Source organism: Equus caballus, chromosome 2 (genome assembly GCF_041296265.1).
Source record: "Equus caballus isolate H_3958 breed thoroughbred chromosome 2, TB-T2T, whole genome shotgun sequence".
Classification (NCBI taxonomy): domain Eukaryota; kingdom Metazoa; phylum Chordata; class Mammalia; order Perissodactyla; family Equidae; genus Equus; species Equus caballus.
Genome location: NC_091685.1, coordinates 84,099,415 through 84,119,608, shown reverse-complemented (window position 1 = coordinate 84,119,608; position 20,194 = coordinate 84,099,415). Strand labels below are relative to the sequence as shown.

The 20,194-nt window shown below is 37.5% G+C and overlaps 1 protein-coding gene across 1 annotated transcript in view; it reads right to left on the bottom strand.

The window, feature by feature from the left end:
- Positions 1-6,805: 6,805 nt before the first annotated feature.
- Positions 6,806-20,194, bottom strand: part of ASIC5 (acid sensing ion channel subunit family member 5) — a 38,952-nt gene continuing 25,563 nt past the window's right edge. The window contains exons 10-13 of the mRNA XM_070257505.1: positions 18,370-18,426; positions 15,865-16,033; positions 9,062-9,153; positions 6,806-7,562 (exon numbers count right to left, since the gene is read on the bottom strand). Coding sequence (XP_070113606.1) covers positions 7,372-7,562; positions 9,062-9,153; positions 15,865-16,033; positions 18,370-18,426 — 509 coding nt within the window. The 3' untranslated portion in view covers positions 6,806-7,371. The remainder of the gene's footprint in view (positions 7,563-9,061; positions 9,154-15,864; positions 16,034-18,369; positions 18,427-20,194) is intronic.

Sequence of the window (20,194 nt, the reverse complement as noted above, 5' to 3'; positions counted from 1 at the left end):
AGGGAAGAGTATTGCTGTAAAAGAGGAGAAAGTGAGGAGAGTTATTGAGGAATAAATCATCATGATAAACTTGTGGGACATAGAAAGAACTGCCCTAGACAAGCATGTCGAGGAAGAAGTTAAAAAATGATACTGAATACATAACATGGTTAGCTTATAAAGGGTGAGAAAAAATGGGAAACTACAAATTATTTGGGATAAGAGAATGCCACAACAAAAGAAAGATTTAAGAAACTATTCTTGCAATATTATCATATAGCAAACTGTTGAAAGGAGATATCGAGTTCCAGGAGACTGTTGTCAAATTCCTGTCATAAAGGCGTAGATTAGGATGGTGACAGTGGGAAATGAGAGGAAATGAGAAATGACAGAAAATGTCCAAGGATAAATGACAGGATTTTGTGATTAGAAGAGGAATGCACACTCTGCAACAACTGAGAGTTCATGCCTACAGCATTGGAGAGGTCTCGTGAGTGCCAGGAATAGCACCAATTCTATGAATTTTGACAAATGTCTAATAATATGTGTCCACCATTATAGCATCATGTTGAATAGTTAGTTTCATGATCCTAAAAATCTCCTGTGCTTCATCTACTCATTCTCCCTTCCCTCCTCTGAGCCCCTCTCAACCACTGATTTTTCTTTTTACTGTCTCCACAGTTTTTTTTTTCTAGAATGTCATATAGTTGGAATCATACAGTATCTTGTCTTTTCAGATTGGCTCCTCTCACTTAATAATATGCATTTAAAGTTCCACCATGTCTTTTCATGACTTGATAGCTTACTTCTTTCTATGCCACTGCACTTTTAATACACCAGATGTTATTACAATCAAGCTATCAGTAAATCCTTCCTGATTCAGGATACAAGCTCTTTCCAAACTGGTCGGCAAGTATGAGGCACCATCAGGTTAGAAATATCTATAGTCTGTCATATCTATGCATTATCCTTCCAGGCAGCCTCCGGTAATGTCTGAACCACTTGGCTCAACACACCAGGTCTTGTCTCCCTGGCACCTAGTCTCTCTTAGAATGTGTAGACCATCATTGGCTAAGCCCCATAAGTGCTGTTGCCACTTTTACTGGTTGTTGTTGGATTGTTTTTGTTTTTGTTTTTAGGAAGATTAGCCCTGAGCTAACATCTACCACCAATCCTGCCAATCCTCCTCTTTTTGCTGAGGAAGATTGGCCCTGAACTGACATCTGTGCCCATGTTCCTCTATTTTATATGTGGGATGCCTGCCAGCATACCTTGATAAGTGGTGCGTCCCCTGGCCATGGAAGCAGAGAGTGCAAACTTAACTACGATGCCACCAGTCTGGCCCCTTTACTTGTTGTATTTTATGCATACACATGAGTAGTGTCCCTCAGAGATTGGGAGATTGGGAGTTGAAAATATTCAGCTTGTAGGTACAGTCTTTTCTGAAGGTTCTGTGAGTGAATCATAAGTCTATACAAAAGTAAACATATGATGAACATAGTTTGAAAAACAAAACCCATATGATGTTTCCCACCTATTCTTTTTTTTGTGTGTGTGTGAGAAAGGTTGGTCCTGAGCTAACATCTATTGCCAACCTTCCTCTTTTTGCTTGTGGAAGATTGTCATTGAGCTAACATCTGTGTCAATCTTCCTCTATTTTATGTAGGATGCCGCCACAGTGTAGCTTGACAAGCTGTGCTAGGTCCACACCCAGGATGTGAACCTGCAAACCCCATGCCGCCTAAACTGAGCACACAAACTTTACCACTACGCCACCTGGCAGCATCCCCCAACCGTGCCACCTGCTCTTTTTTCAGGCTGGTCCTCAAAGGATGCCAATCAATATCTTTTCTTCAAATAACTCAAGTAACATTGTTGGGTTAACTTTATAGTTTGGCTTCAGGTCACTTTTCCATCTCGGAAGAAAAGCAAATCCAGGAGACTTCTCAGCATGGATCATGACCTATCACCACACCTGAGAGAATTAAGAGTATTGATTCTCTTGTTCTGAAGCCCTCTCTCAGGAAAAGGATGATAGTATCCTCTTCCTATGTTGTCATTTATGTGCCCCCTTCCCATCTTACACAGTTTCTTTCTGTCCATTTTTTACATGTCTTAACTCAGACTTGGCCTTGCCAGGTGAGAGTTGTGGATTCAGCCACACTGCCCACTCACAGGCAAGTAGCAAAAATAGCCTTTCTAGAATGTTCCTTTTGTCCATTCCCAGGAGGGAGTGCCATTGGAAAGGCAAAGGTTATGGGACTATCGTTACCATAGGCTGTGGACCAGTACTTCCAGTCAATCGCAGGTGAGCCACATAATGTGGAATTTTCACTCAGGGCATTTGTTCCCTCGGGCATATTTACACTTTCAGAGAAATTGACATTATGGTGTCAAATATTTGCATGGGGATTTTTCCCTCTTCAAGGACACACAAGTGCAATCCTTGACCTGGGACAACTAGGTCCACTAAAATGAGGGAATGTTTTTGAGGTGAGAAAGTCAGATAGTGTGTGATTGTATCATTCTCCAACCTTCATTCTCATTTCCTTGACTCTCATCCTTTCATTCCCCCAAAAGAAAGTTTTTCAAAGATCTTCCTCCTGCATGAGCTCTCATATTCAGATAAAGTATGTATTTGCCCACGAGTCAGATCTCCTCTTCATACCTCTAACACAGTCTCCCCATTTTTAGTAAAGGAGCTTTGATTCCGGATTGGGAGTGGTAGGACTTATACTAAGTCCATACAATGTTAAACTTTTTACCCCATTTTGATATATTAACAGCAGTGACACGTCATCTTGGTCTATGAAGTGTAGTTGGTAGAATCAAACAGAAACACAATCTGTTGTTTCAAACCCTTGAGAGTATTGGCTTCAGTCAAAGGGTAATAAAGCTCGAAGTAGAAATCATGCTTATTCTAGTCAAAACCCATTTGAAGCCACCTGGAGTTATCGGTTAGGGTTCTACTAACCTACCTGCTAGCTCTTGCCCTTGAGAATCTTGCCTAAAGACTCTTAAAGCAATTCCTTTCCTCTTGGCCTTCTGGGCAGTGTTTTACCAAATGAGGAAGAAATGTGTCATCTTTCTAACACCGCTATGCTCTGATTTCATATACCAAGTAACTAGCTCCAGGGGCCAGAACAAGCCTCAATCCTTGCGTTCCAGACTGCTTTTGAGTCAGCAAGGTGGTTTTCCAAGTGGGCATCTACATGACCCATTTTGATTCTTCTTGAGAATTCCTACAGAGATTTCTAAAATTGTATTCCCCCCAGAAAGATATTCTTAATCATCCAGTTATTGAAGGCCCATTTGATTGGCCAAACAGCAAGGCAATTGAGCAATCCCATTAGTCTATTAACACCCAAACACTATTCTAGGGTGGGAGTACCAAGTTTCGGTATTCCCAAATATAGCGCCTTCTATTATGCCCATTGTGTGGATTTAGCCTTGCCTTCTTCAACCAAGGTTTTACCATTCTCAGGGTAAACGGTGGCTGGTTTCCAAACTGACTTACAATTTCAGTGAATGATCAGAACATCAGTCAGCTTTCTTTGCTATAGGAAAGAGAGAATCATGATGTTTAAGCATTCAGCAATCGGCGCTGGCCTTTTGAGGGATTTCATCATTGGCCCTAACTGCATAGCTACAACCTGTTCTTGAATACGATATTCTCCCTCCCTTCCCCTCCTCCAGAGCTGCCATCAAGTCTGCTCCTGTAAGTACCATTTCCATTTTATCAGGAAATTCTGCTGAGTTGCTCTGTCTTTATTGGAAGGTCTCTCTGATATTGCAGCTATTTGGGGGCTTAGAATTATTTGATGTCTCAGTGGCAGGATCTGTCCCCACCAGAGCCCAGTAACAATAGATCGACAATTGACTCCTGAAAGAATTATGCGTAGTTGCTGCATCTAGTGACTTACAATTCTAAAGTTCCAGCATTTTATGCTGAGATGCAATATTAGCAGAAACTCTAATTTGCATACACCCATTTGGTGATGCATCCAAAATGATTTTTATTTTAATTAAAGTTGATATATTCACTATGGATGGAAATCTGGCAATTCTGAAGGTTTTCATTTAGCATGACAAATTAAAATTGAGCGAAAGGTGAAACTGACGTATTTAACCTAGAATTCAGTAATGGCAAAGCCCTCTATTTTATATAATAAATGCATTCCGATTATGGGCTCGGGTGTAAGTGATGCCACAAGATGTCTTTTTCTTTCTTTCTCTCCAATCTGCAATTCCTTGGTAACTCTAATGCCTTCCGCTGCAGTAGCCCTGGGCCCTCCAAGTTGTGCTTTCAGCTTTTGGACACTGCCCTCCACAGCTTCAGGTTCTTTTATGGTTTTGTCCTTTCATAACAGTGCCCTTATATAAGGGCACTAAACCTTTACTAACATCCACCATTATTTGCTTCAGGGTTATATCACTTGAGGCTGGCTCATTACAGGTTATCATCTCATAAACCTGAAGTTGCTGTATCCACAATATTTCAAATGCTTCAGAAGGACTGTCTCATTTTGCAGTACGTGACAGAGTTGCAACTTTGACTCTCAACGCACAAACCCTCTGTGTTCCCACCTCCATCAATGTCAAAAGAGGTAACATTTGTGCATTTAAAATTCTGGGGAATTGTTTGGACTGAACATGGCAACCAAACAAAGATTAATACTCATCTAGAACAGTCTCCTCCATTCCGTTGTGTTTACCATCGATTATTTGCCGCTTGATCATTTAAGCAAAGAAATGAAGATAGCAAAGATTCATAGGCAACTGATGGTACTTTTCAGCCAAGTGGCCCAACCCCTGACCTGTCTGTTACCATATGGTATTTAGATAGTGCATTTAATCACGAAGAGTCGTAAGGAAATAGCCTCAGGAGGAAACATTCTATCTTTCCAAGTTCCCGGTAGACCTTTGGGCAAACAACGAGGCACTTTTGTTTGTTTGTTTCATACACCAGTCTCATTTTTTCTTGTTTTGTGTTTTATTATCTTTCCCTTCCCTGTCAGTGATTTCACTTTCATAAGACTGATTAGCAGAAACAGGAGTCTCCTATTTCTAGCATTTCCCCCCTCATTCAGCTTCTTGATTTCAATCCACTTCGCCAATGTTTTAGGGGTCAAAGCTGTATCAGCCAAAGTCTATGGCTAAGATTGGTCCCTGGGAATCTGCTTTAGAGCTTTGGCTACTTTAAACCAAGGGTAGGATGACAATTGTTTGGCATCAAAATCTCATAAAATCCTCAATACTCATTTTTTTCCCCAAATGCTTCTGATACATTGATTTGAGGGTCCAAAAGTCATTCCTTGTATTGCTCTGGACTGGCATTACCAGTCTAGGATCTAGGGTGTAGGGTCTTGGGTCTGGATTAAGGGACGTGAAGCTTAAATTCTAAGAATCTCCGTTCTTAATTAGCTAGCTCTTTCATTACATCAATCCTTATTTAATCTCTTTTGAAGAAAATATATATATTTGTAATTTTTAGAGCGTAGGAAGATAAATTGAGTCATATGAAATATCTTAAATTTCTTGTAATTTGGGATTCATCAAGTCCAAAAAATAGGAAAGTCATCCCAATTACATTCTGCTACTTGCCCATTTCATGTAGGGCATACAACAAAATTAGAAGAGTCCCTTGTCAATGAATCACTCACAATACAAATTGTTGAAAGAATTTTCAATATGGCAATAAAATAGAAAGAATAGTATCTCCTTGGTTTAGCCTAACATATTTGGATAAGTAGAGGAGAAAAGAATTGCTATATAGGAAACAAGAAGCTTCTTTGTACTAAGCCTGAGAATCAGTCATACTAATATTAGCACAACAAATGATTCTTCTCAACTGTCAAGAGAAACATGGCTTTGCAGCCAAATATTTTATTTCATTTTGGGGCCACAGGGCAGAGAAATGAGTTTTCTTTTCGGAGACATGAATTCTCACATTGCACTATCATCGATAGTCTTATATTTCTAGTTTATTCATTTATTCATTTTATTTGTTCCATTTTATCCTGTTTTCCCACTTCCCATTTCCATTTCCACTATAGGCAATCTTTCTAATGTGTTTGTTACGTAAATGTTTAATATTATATTTATATACCTTTTAAATATATGTTCTTTTAAGATGGATGTACTTGTTCTGTGTGCATGCATATTCAATTTACATAAATTATTGTGTTATAGCTGTATTGTGTGTATGGGGTTTCTTAAAACATTTTTTCTACCTATCACTTTATTTTTAAGATTTAGCAATATTTTGGGGGCATGGTTAATCCATAGTGTCTCTCTGCTGCTGGTCTTCCATAGCAGGCACTCACACCGCTGACAGTGACTTCCCCATTGATGAATACATAGAAGATGAACATCTTAGTATGTCATATCTCTGTGGGAGAATTTCTCTGGACTATTTATCCGCAACTGGGATTTCTGGGTCCTGAGATATACATATTCCTAATGTGAGTAAGTACTCTCAGATTGCACTGGCCTCGTTCCCATACCACTAGCACACAATTAAACTTGAAAACAACATATTAAGATTTTCAGAAATTGTTCCTGTGTGGCTGGAAAGAAAATGAGACCCAGCAATACTAGACAGAATGAATTTGGGTTTAGAATTCTATGACTTGATGATGATTTGTTGACAGTGCTTGATAAGGCTTCTGGACAATTCAGCATTGATTGAATATTTTGAGAGGCTGAAAGTTGTTGACTGCCTGAGGGGTAATGAGAAAACTACGACTTTTGAATTTCCTCTCTAGAATAAATAAATACATATAGGTTCTTGGAGAAAATTATAAAACACTGTGTACTTCCAATATACTACAGATTTAACTTTATTTTCAAATAGATTTAAACATCTGCTTGTATAGGAAATAGATATATAGCTTTTCACTCCAAAAATCAATTACACAATAGAACACTCCAGGCAAAAGAATATAAAATTATGTTGAATTTTAGTGAAAGTAAAAATTCTCAGAGATTTTATAAAGTACAGATTGCCTATATCATTTCCTAAATGAAGTATCTCATCTCCTCACATACAGGTTGTTTATCAGATCTGATTTACGTATTTAGTCATAAGGAATGTTTTTTCCATTATTCAAATATTCATTCATTAAAACGATATTTATGAAATGCCTACTACACAGTGTCTACTGTTCTAGGTGCTGGGAATTCATGTATGCCTGTTTCTTTTTATAAATAAGGAATATACATCCATAAATGCAGACAAAGATAAAGATATGTATAAAGAGATAGATATCTACAATGGATTGTGTTGAGTCCCCAAAACTATAACATAATGTTACATAACAATGAGTTAGTCAGGAATAAATCTGAAGGTATTGTGGAGAGGAAAGCGCAGACTTTTGTCCTCGGGGAGCATCAGCATTCCTCAACACCATTTTCATCCCTCAGCTGATTCTGTGGTGGAGGAGCCCCATGAGTCATTTCAGGTATCTTGAGCAAGAACAAAATGCATATCCAGTAGAAACTGGTGAATAAATATTCAATAATTTCTATAATTGTAATCACACTGGCCCCACAAAAGAGGCCCAGTTGACCGCCAACATCTGCTGTAATAAAGCCAATAAAAGAAATTGAATAAATCACGTTTTTTCACAAAAGCAAATTAAACACTACTAGAATTTAAATTATTTGAAGTTAATAAGTTAATCATAAATGTTATTATATAAAGATCAGTTAATTGTATTATTTTCAGTTGGGTTTAAACAAAGGAATAGCAATTAATAATAGCTTGAAATAATATTCATATAAATCATCTCAAAAAGGAGAGAGAAAAAGCAAACATAAAATCTGTTTTCAAAAGTATAACTCAAAGTCTTTGGAGGCTATTAAATCTAGGAAAATTTATTAAACATCCTTAATAACTACAAATTCATTTTCATGTGTTGAATGAAGAACAGAAATGCAGGATTCACACGGCATTATTGGGCGATGATGTTTCCCAGAAACATACATTTCCAAGCAGTTTGGGCCTTCAAGTGTCCAAACTATTTCTTTTTAAACACTTGTAACATTTCACTAAACTCAAATATATTAACACAGTACTGCCTTCTTCTGAAGAAAATTTTAAAATCGACATATGTCTTTATTGTTTGTGCTTTTTTTATTGTGGTAAAATGTATACAACATAAAATTTACTTAACCATTTGTAAGTGTACAATTCTGTGGCATTAAACATATTTGCATTGTTGTACAATCATCACCACCATCCATCTCGGGAACTTTCTCATATTCCCCAACTGAAACTCTGTGCCCATTAAGCAATAATTCCCCACCGCCCCCTCCCCTTAACCCCTGGCGTCACCATCCCACTTTTTGACTGTACGAATTTGACTACTCTAGCACTGCCTTGTGAAATAGATTACATTATTAATCTTTTTCTCATTGCCCCGGGCCATTCTTCGGATCACGCTATTTTTGTAAAGTGTGGTAATCAAGCATAGCTTTCCCAAGAACTTTGAGGAATTGGTATATTTCCTCCCTATTCAAGAACTCAGCTGCCAGCGTCTGACTGCTGTCTTTTTGCCTGAAACTGATACCCTCTTCTGTCTCCTACGTGTCTTCCTCTACGTGCAGTAAGATACAGAAAATGAGCAATTAAGTTTATTAAGGACTATAGGATGACAGAGTGTGAGCATACAGTGGTTATACCTTATATGCCAAATTTTGCTTGCTCAGGATCTTCTCTGCAGCCCACTCTGGGTGCAGTTGTGTGTGAAAGTCTGAGGTGGCTGACATTCCACCCAGATGTGGCATTGCCGAAACACCACACAATAATCACTTGCTGACGGGGGATGTCTGAGGGGAAAGCAAGATGCTGAGTGTGAGTATGGGATGATGAACACCAGCCTTTTCTTTGTGAAAGCCCATGTGAGGTTTCCTGGAGATGTGCCTTGGTAGTGAAAAAGTGTTAGATTTAAATGGCAGGCTAATGGCAGGCCCTGTTGATTTTTTTTTCTCCGTCGATAAGCTAAATCTTAAACATGAAAGGAAAAATAACCTAATAGGCAATTTTTTTAATATTGAGGAACAGAGAAAGAACACTTACCAAGTAATTCAGACACACTCACTGCTTTTTGCTGCTGGGTTATCTTATAGTTTAAGTCACTATAGTTTATTTCAATGTTCACAAGATTCTCCCTGGGGATAAAAACAGAGTTAAGCTAGCTTAAGATTGTCAGCACTATTTTTAATTCCTATTTGACAAAGTACAGTGATATCCTTTTTTGGTTCAGGTGTTTTTTAATGTTGAATTAGATACACCATTGGATTCAATACTAACCACAATAGCTTCATTTGGAGGGCACTGTTGTCATGTTGGTATTTAGAGAAAAGAATGTTTTCTCTGACCCAATAATTTTTTTATATCTCATTCCTAAGAAACTGGAGAAAGATGTTAAATGTAAATATCTACAGAGTAGATGCAAACATTTAAGTGTGTGTCTAGTTTTAATTCAAATCTTAGTCCTGTCCTTTGTTACGTATATGAGCCCGGAGAAACCACGCGGTTTTCCTGAGTCTTGGTTTCCTCCTCTGTTAGAGTTGGGATTTAAAAGTTGTGAGGAGGAGAAATTAAATAATGTATACAAAGGATTGCCGCAAAACCTGGCATATATTGGTGTTCAATAAATGGCAGTCATTAACTTTACATCATTAATATATTAGAACAGAGACTCTGTTTTCTTAATGTCTTCTAGAAATCTTTATATGTGACCTGAGCGGCCAAACAGTATTTTAAAATGATAGCTCTTTATATAGCCTTGGACACCCTCACACTCTCTATCTCCAGCCCAGTAGAGACTGTGAACTCCAATAATACATCCAATCGCCTCTTTGTATTTCTACTTGGATATTCAATAGGTATTTCAAACTGATATATTCTAATTCTAACTCTTGATATTTCTCCATTTTTAGTTTTATAACACTGCACAGCCAACCTATCAGGAAATATTTGTTATACCTTCAAAACATATCCAGAATCCAACCTCTCACCCCATTCACTGCTGCCACCTGTGCCTAAGATTCCACCATCTCTCACCTGGATTTTCCCAATGGCTTCCTGACTGGTCTTTCTGCTTCCTACTAAGGTACTTCACTTCAACAGATACACACTCTCTGTTCTTCACACAATCACTAAAAGAATACTTCTGCAACTTGCAAATCATATCACTCTTCTGCTAAAAACCCCGCGGTATACTCTAAGTAAAACTCCTCCATGGCCCTATAAGATTTCTGCCACCCACCTCTTCATTTCGACCTTCTTCAACTCATGCCCTGCCATTCTTGGCCATTGGTTACTCTTCTTCCTGACACACCAGCCTCCATTCTAGTCTATCCATACACAAGGCACACTGTTGGCTTAGAATCTTCCTCTGCATTTGATTTTCCCTCCTTCTGGAATGTTCTTCCTACATATACTATGGAGGCTAGTTCTTATATCTCTTTTAGGAAAGCAGTTTACAAAGTGTGGTGATAGACCCCTAGGGGTTCCCCAGTATCTTTTTTGGAGGTTCATGAGATCTAAATTATTTTCATAATAGACTAACATATTATTTGACATTTTCACTACGATTGTTATTTCAAGAAAAGCTGCACCAGCCACTTTTTACATGGAACATGACTTTTACTCGAAAGAATGATTGACAAACTATGATAGTGATATTAATGGTATTTAATTAAAAATTGATACCAAAATGAAATGTATATTGTATAACAAAATATATCAGTATTTGGCGAATCTGCATAATGCAGCAAATTTTTCTAATGACCATCAAATGATGTTCAAAATCATGCATGGGTAAACTATCCACTCAAAGTGCAAGATCAATGGATATTAATATAATTGAGTATAAAAAATTCATTGACATGTTTTTGATATTTCATTGCTGACAGCTTTCAAATGCCACCCTTCCGTCTTCTTGCCCCAAAGAGGTAAACTGATAAGAAAGCCTACACACTTCCTCCTTTACACCGGGGAAGTTTAAACCACACAACCTCTGGCCCATATTTGAGGTCTCTCATCCAAGTCCCACCGCATAACCACAATGAAAGGCAAAGCTGATTGCCTCTCCTTGTACTCACAAGTCAAGAGGGTATCTGCTCAAGAGCCTGCCCTACTCTCCCCAGACAGTCTCATCATGTGAGGAGTAAATTTTCATCGTGCCCTCTTGATGCATCTGCGGCATCTTATATCTCAACATCCAAATCAAATTTGGAGTGAGGAGTTGACCACACTCCCTGCAGGGCAATCACAAGACACATATTACAATCAACATTTCAGGAACTACCACTTGTTGAGATTTGATATGTTATCGAAGAAAAATTCCACAATTATCTATAAAGCCTATTAAAATATGCCTCCCTTTCCAACTGCATATCTGTTTGATGCAAGATTTTCTTTACAGTTTTCAACCAAAAACACATAAAGCAACAGACTAAATGTAAAAATGAGAATCTGTCTTCTTTTAACTCAGACACAAAAGAAAATTTACAAAACTCTAAGACAATATCACTCTTGGTCCTAAATTTTTTTGTTTTGGAAAATAGTTACTGTTTGTAAAAAGCTCTTATTTATGATACCATACAATAAATTTATTATTGCTGTTTTAATTGAATTAACGAATAAAAATTTTCACAGTTTAAATTTCTAATATGGCAAACATTGATACTTACAACTCACAAAAAGAAAAGCTCAATGGACTCCTCAGTAATTTTTAAGAGTGCAAAGGGAACTTGAGACCAAAAAGCTTGAGAAACTCTGCTTTAGGTCTCTACTCAGTTGTCACCTTCTCAGGAAGATCTAACCTGGTCACTATACACAACCCTGGGAACACCTTCCTTGACTCTGGCTTCCCCAGGCCATTTTTCTGCTTCCTTCCCCTCCACAGCACTTCACACCATCTGACATGATGATATGTATTTATTCTCCATCTCCACATCAAGGGAAATAAGTGCAGGAGGCAGGGTTTTTGTCTTTGCACACTGGGCTCCCTACTGCTTAGTAGCCCCAAATCTTGACTCAGAATAGGTGCTCACTGTATATCTGTAAAATGGACAAATAAGGGAACAAATTAAGATGAAACCAATGAATGAATGATAAATGTTAACCTTTCTGTCTTATAAGCCTAGGTGCAAACCAAGCACCTGATGATTTGCAGATGGCAATAATAATTGTCTCTAAGAATGGATTCTTCAAAAAGAGAAGAAAAAACAAGTGTTGGCCAGGATGTGGAGAAAAGGAAACCTCTGTGCATTGTTGGTGGGAGGGTAAACTGGTGAAGCCACTATAGAAAATAGTATGGCATTTCCTCAAAAAATTAAAAATAGACCTGCCATATGATCCAGCAATTCCACTTCTAGGTATTTATCTGAAGAAAATGAAAACACTGACTCAAAAAGATACATGTACCCTCATATCCATTCCAGCATTATTTACAATAGCGAAGATATGGGAACAATCTATGTGTCCATCAACAGATGAATGGATAAAGAAAATACAGTTTATAGATGCACACACACATACACAATGGAATACTACTCAGCCATAAAAAAGAAAAAATTCTTGCCATTTGCAACAACATGGATGGACATTGAGGGCATTATGCTAAGTGAAATAAGTCAGACAGAGAAAGATAAACACCACATGATTTCACTTATATGTGGAATCTACAAAACAAAACCAAGCTCACAAATACAGAGAACAGGTTGGTGGTTTGAAATGGGTGAAGAGGTGGGCAAAATGGGTGAAGGGAGTCAAAAGGGACAAACTTCTGGTTATAAAATAAGTTATGGAGATGTAATGTACAGCATAACAATTATAGTTAATAATACTGTATCACAGATTTGAAAGTTGTTAAAATAGTAGATCTTAAAATTTCTCATCACTAGAAAAAAAATTCTGTAACTATGCATGGTGATGGATGTTAACTAGACTTATTGTGGTGATTGTTTCACAATATATACAAATATCAAACCATTATGCTGTATACCTGAAATTAATATAATGTCGTATGTCAATTATACATCAATTAGAAAAAAAAGAATGGCTTCTATTAGCAAAGTTTCCTGGAATTATGTGGTGTTCTTTAATATATCTAAGGAACATGGCTGTAAATTGCTTTCTTTATTGTTTACAGTTTTAGAAATCAATCTTCCCAAATACACTTAATTCAAAATATATCATTAATATATTTACTTAATTTTCATTGGTTTAACGCTGGGTAACAGGAGAATGTATTGTGTTTAAGTAAATAATCAGGGAATAGAGCAATATTTACAAATAATAAAACAGTTGCCAAAGTGAAGGAAATACTAAAGTTGTCTTGGAAGTCCAGAAATTTTAATAATATTGCAATCATTTTATCCTCCATTGTGCATCTAATTTACGTGAGCGCTGATAATACTGTTTAACTTCCAAAGCACAAAACTCATAACCATTTCCAAGCATTATCCATCTGTTTTTGAGAGAAGATAAATTCATCCTTCACAAAAATACTGTCATATTTACTCAACTTCTCTGAGGCAGGTGACTTGCCCAGTAATTTGAGTCTCACTGAATCTGTGCCTCAGGCTAATAGTGGCCATTGTTCAGGATTTAGGGCCAAGAATATTTGTTTGTATCAGGAGAGGCATGATTATTAAATAAAATCTAGATTTTAATAAGGGTAAGGAGATCAAAGAAAAATTGTGTTTATTACATGTACAAAAGACTAAGGAAATGCTTCCAGGTGCTTGAGTATGAGTATTGCATTAGGGGAATGAACTGGTTTTGCCGAAAGCCAACAATTTATCCAACTTTTACTTGAACATTTATTAAATTAAAACAACAATTTAAAAAATTTATTTGTGGGGCTGGCCCCATGGCCAAGTGGTTCAGTTCATGCGCTCCACTTTGGTGGCCTAGGGTTGGCCAGTTCGGATCCTAAGTGTGGACCTACGCACTGCTCATCAAGCCATGCTGTGGCAGTGTCCCACACAGAGAAACCAGAAGGACTTACAACTAGAAGATACAACTATGCACTGGGACTTTGGGGAGGGAAAAAAAAGAAGGCTGGCAGCAGATGATAGCTCAGGGCCAATCTTCTTCACCAAAAAGCATACCTTAAAAAAAAATCCACTTGTTTTACTAGTGAAATCGACCTCAATTCAACCACAATTGACCCCTATCTTCACCTCCACACTGCCTGCTTCTAGCAAGCTAAGCTTCTTATCATCTTCATCAGGGGATTCAGCAGCTGCCACATGAGGCCCTGCATTGGTCATAGTCTGGGGTTGGTTTGCACCCCAGGAAGAAACAAATACAAGCTTGATAATTAAGTTAGGGGTTTCTTTGTTTTAAATCTGACTGCTAGCAGGTTTTCACATCTGCTCTCCTGACAAACTGCGTTTGTGTTTTCTGATTGACTTCTCTTTGATTTCTGGCACATGTGCACAAACCAGTTGCTTAATTGTATGTGCGCCTTCTAACCCCCGGCTCTAGCCAGGATTTGGACACCCCTGAGCCCAGCGGCATTCATTCAGCTATTCGCCTTAGTCCTTCCGGTAACGGCCTCTACGATTTACAACCATGTAAAGTCCCTACAAATCGATTGCGTGAGAAGATTAATTGGAGAGCTATTTATAAAAATATAAGCTTTACCAAAACAACCAATGCTCTCCACAGTCATCTTATTTTATACATGGGTTTCTTTTCTCATTTGCCAATATGTCTCCAAAATCATGCCTACATTCTCTGCATATTAAATAATTATAAAACTCAGGAGTTCCCTTTTAGTCAAAGTCACACAGAGTGTTCTTCTCAGTCATATTTAAGTAGAACAGGAATAATATTATAAGTCAATCAGCTTCGCATATTAAAATGGAATCCAAATTGATGTCTGCACTGGAGACAGAAGTGTTAACAAAGCTATGATTGCAAATTTTCTAGCTTTCCATTTTTTTATCTGCTAAGTGTTTGAAATCATACCCTAGCAACCCTTTCTGGATGAAAATCCTTTTTCTTCTTGATTTGTAAAGATCATTTTATTATCTAGGCATTTATATGCGGAGAGCATTTTTTCGCTTCATTAAAATAAACACCAAGCTAACCCTGGAATCAAAACCTGCTTTCAAAGTTACCTACTTGGTTGTTCCAAAGTAAATCAGCTTTTAATTAGTCAAGATATTTATATTATGTACTGCTGTTTCAGATCCTTCGCTTGAAAACATGAATCAAAAACAAAGAGAAATGCTAAGGTTGCTCCCTGATTTCAAAAGAGAGAACTCTTTAGAAGTTTGATTTGTGCAGTACGGTGAAGCAGAAAGAGACCTAATCTAACCCTCAGTTAATCAGAATTGGAATTGTATGTCTCCCTGGTTAACACATGGAGACCAGAGTCATGGGTCTTGCGCATGAGTTCTCTCTGTGCCTCTGACTATGTTCATAGGACAGTTACTTGAAATACAGTGTGCTTCAGTTCCCTCATCTGTAAAATAAGAATAATAACTTGTGCTCGATCTACCTTATACAGTTGTTAGGACACTCAAACTATATACTGTGCGAGTAAGGAATTGTCATATTTTAAAGCATTAACAGATATTAGTCAGCATTATTGTTCTCCCCAGTTAGGCCAATAAAGGTAAGATTGTGAGCAAATTGTCAAGCAGGCCTCATTCTACTTTTCACACAATTCAATTAAGGGATCGAAAGAGGTGATTTTATCTACTTTTTAAACTCTAGGCTTTCATTGTTAATTCAGTGACGTAAGCCCTTGCTTCCTTTGATCAGAATTTTATTTCCTGAGTCTTCAAAAGTTTTGAGTAAAGACAATATTCACATTAATTACAAAGAATTTACACGACTAAAAAGATTACCTGATATATTTCGGGCTTCGATTCAACTTCTTGGAAAGATATTTCAAAGATTTTAGACTTGGAAAAGTGGAATAAGAAATAGTAGCAGGGTATCCTGTCTCTTCACAGGGAACAGGGCAGCTAGAATTATGTGTCCCCATTGTACACAGTCCCTGAACTTCAATGTGGTCTGGAACGAAAAGCAGGACAGGAGACTCAGACAAGAGGACTATTTCACAGTGGGAAGGACAGAGCTCTTTAAAATTTTATCATTTTGCTTTCAGGGCTAAAAAAAGTGGTTAACAAGTTCTATCACTACTTTCTTAACAAGTGGTGATTATATTTTATTTCTATTTTAGTATAAGTACAGCAAAGGAGACAGAATATAAAACATAGTTGCTATGCTGCATTCATTGAGTCACTGGATTCAGATCTTTGTTGGAAATAAGAAATTCTTTCCAGAGAGTCTCTGGGCCTATTTCCAAAAACTATCAGACATTTGGGCAGAAGAAAGATGCAAAGTTGTTCGTGTGACCTTGTGTCACTTTGAGAGGAACTTTTAAATGTAATCCTGAAAGCCAATGACTCAAGTTTAAACTAAACGTATCCTTGGGGTTATCTCAGTTTATAAAGGTGTGAAACATGCTGCTGGAAGTTTAGAGCGTTTTATTTCCCTGGACCCCAGGGACTTCTAAATCAGCCTCCTAGGTCCTGTCCCCTGTTCTCTCTTGGCCCCTGTAGAGCAACCGGGCTCTCCATGCAAATGCGTCCTGGAGAAGTCCCTGCAGGAGGTGACATGTGCTTCCAGCTTTCCTTTGGACCATCTCCCAGTGTCTGATCTCAGCGCTCCTCACTCTGGGTAGATATTCTGGTTCTTGCTTTCCCCACGATTTTGTTCCTGAAACTCTTTGCTCTTGTGACCCTTTGTTCACCAAGACCCACTAATAATGACTAACTTTGGGCTTGTTTTCCAGACTAACTTTGCTACTTCTCAGGGCGTGACTTCAGCACACATCCCTTAGTTCTTTAAGACTACTGGCAATAAACACCACACTTGCCTTATACTCACACATACGTGTACACTCACACACATACACTCTTTTATATTCACACACTCACACACTTACACATTCCCATACACACACCCACAACAAACACACTTCTGACCCCTTATCCCACAACAGTCCTTGAAGAACTGCATGCATGATTCACTTCCCCAAGCTCCCCCCAGCCCCCATCAAGGATAGAAAACCACAAGAAATTCGGCAACATAACTGCAACTCCAATGGTCAGTAATGAGACCTCTGCACAAGGCATACCTCAGAGATATTGTGGGTTTGGTTCCAGACCACTGCAATAAAGAGAGTATCGCAATAAAGCGATTTACGTGAATTTTTTCGGTTTCTCAGTGCACACACGTTTGTTTACAGTATACTGGATGTCTATTAAGTGTGCAATAGCATTATGTCGAAAAAAAACGATGTACATATCTTCATTTAAAAATACTTTACTGCTAAAAAATGCAAATGTTGTTGGAAAGATGGCACTGATAGTCTTGCTTGACTCAAGGTTGCCACAAACCTTCAATTTGTAAAAGACGCAATTTCTGTGAAATGCAATAAAGTGAAGCACAATAAAACAAGGTATGCCTGTATTCAGCTTGTAAGCTATTAAAAAAATATAAGATCTCTTCTACCCATACCCAGACCATGAAATATTTTACAACCATTATAAAGAAACTGTTAAATCTACTCCTGCTGTCCTGGAGATAGTTCCAGAATGGGTTAGAAAAGCAAGTTTCATAGAAGGGTATATAATGTGATGCCATTTTAATAACAATAGGTGACTTAAAGTCATGACTATGAAGCTATATATGTGGAGAAAATGATTGTAGAATATACTAGATTGCTAACGTTGGTTGGGGGTTAAGACAAGAGATAAGTAAGCAAAAAAAATGCTGTTTAAGAAGTGTCCCCAGTAAATATAGCATGTATGACTGTGATTCTATTTCTGTAAAAATTTTATATCTGTATTTATATATAGTATATGTATAATGAAACGAATGAATGAAAGGATGGCCACCTAAATCATGACAGTAACTCTCAAAGTGATGAAACTTCTGCTGACTTTCCAATGATTCTTTTCTATTCTGTGATGTTTGAACTAATCACAAGCATGCTTTATGTATACGAAAAAACAACAAAGCTATTTTGATTGTAAAAAATGTATAAAAGTTTTTTTTAAAAAACATAAAAATTTAGAAATAAAACCCAGACCTTTCTTGCTGTTACTTTGTCACTGCATATGTTTAATTCAGATGCATCTTGAAATTAAAGGAGTTTTTGTTTTACTGTCTATGTCTATGTAAGCTACTGTTCTTAATTTTAAAAACATTGAAAAACTTCCTCTTATAGTCTCTATTCTGTTTCATTTCTGGACTCTCCATAATATGGTTTAATGTCTTGTATTACTTTGAGCAACTTTCATATAAATCCTGAAAATAAGGAAATAAATTAAGCCACTTACCAAGTGTAGGAGAAACACAGTTGTAAAACTTTTGTAGGTTACACTCTGTCCCATTTCCTTAAAAATAATAAGTGTAAATATAGAGATTTTACATGAATGAAATGTGACACACTCACAAAAATACCTTTATTACAATCATCCATCTGTCTGTACATTTATTCTTTTGCAAAAACCGTATGAAAACATGCTATTCCCCAATGAAAATATACGTTAGGAGGAAGAATAATAATGTTTTTGTTTATTTATATCTGTCTATATCATTCTAAAATCTTTTAAGTGGTAATAACAATTTTAAAATGTTGTTATCTTTTGAAATTTAAAATTACTTTCATATTTATCACCTCATTTGTTCCTACCCTAATCCTGTGATGTGGGAATCGTCATTTTACAAATGAAGAAATTGAGGCTCAGAAAGTGGCTTGCTGGAGCAGTTTGGGAGGCCTCGGCTCATTCTGTTCACTTTCTATCCTCCTCTCTCTATCCATTGCTTTAAACACATAGATATATTCACACCCTCACACACCTGGTGGGCTGCCCTTTCTAACAGTAGGATGGGGCAGGTAAGCACCAAGATTCGTTAAGCACTAGCTATGGACCTTCAGACAAATTTAGGATCAATATTTAACAGAGCTGGTGTTAATCCCAGGCTGATTCGAAAGCATTAGCCTCTGCACCTTAATACAGTATTGGTCTGTTGCTATAACCCATGGGATCCTGGGATTTGCCTCAATGTTTAGTCAATGGTCCTGAAAATAACCAAAAGAGAATGTCCCTTTACAATTTGTGGAAAAGTTTGGCTAACTAGGAGGGAATGCTCTTTGTGAAGCGACTGAAAGAAGCAAAAAAAGAAAAAAAAATCCTCCTCCAACGTTAAATGAACAAACAGCCTGTCTTTTCTAAAGCGTGCCTTACTTGGTGCAATGATATTTTTCCCATTACAAAGAACAATAAAATTTTGGAAAGAGTTCCTATCTGCAAAGCTGATTTGGGGGATTGCCTCTGTAAAATTGTTAGTGGAGGCACTTTAGCTCCTTCCCTTAGTGTCTCCAGATCTCACTTTCCTCACCTCTGAGCAGACTTAGAGGGATATGTGAGTATCAAACCAAGTAAGACATGATCCTGAAGGCACTTCCAGCCTGAAATTCATGCACATGTCATGGTTTGTCTTTTATATTTCATCTTACCTGGTTTCTGGTCCATATTAGTTATTCAGTTGTAAGAAGTAATACATTTTTAAATTATAAACATTATTTTCCATCTATCAATTCAGACTTTTTTCCAGTAACTTTGGAAAGATAATGAGGAAGGACAAATCAGACCCAGAGATAGTAGCTTTACAGAATGGCAGCTTTGGAGGGGCCAGAGACCAATAATCAGAATTCTAGAAAGAAAAAAGTGATGATTCTCAAAATTCCTGAGACATAGTTTGCCAAGTAGAGAGAGTTGTTATAAAGGCAGAGGTAGCATTAGTATATCTATGTGTGAAAGGTAGTGTAGTGTTGTGTGCAAGGGACCATAGTGGCAAATTTACACAGCCAAACTGGTTTGCCTTTAATACACTCTACATTTCTTTATAAATATGCTGGAGAAGAGGGAATGAAGGAAATCTGAATAAAAATATCCAACACTTAGAAAATATTTTACGTATTTTGCCCCAGGTACTTTTTTTTTTGTGGTGAGGAAGGTTCATCCTGAGCTAACATCTATTGCTAATCTTCGTCTATTTTGTATGGGGGATGCCTGCGCAGCACGGCTGATGAGTGGAGTAGGTCCACTCTAGGGAACTGTGCCCATGAACCCAGGCCACCCGAGAGCGAGCACAGGG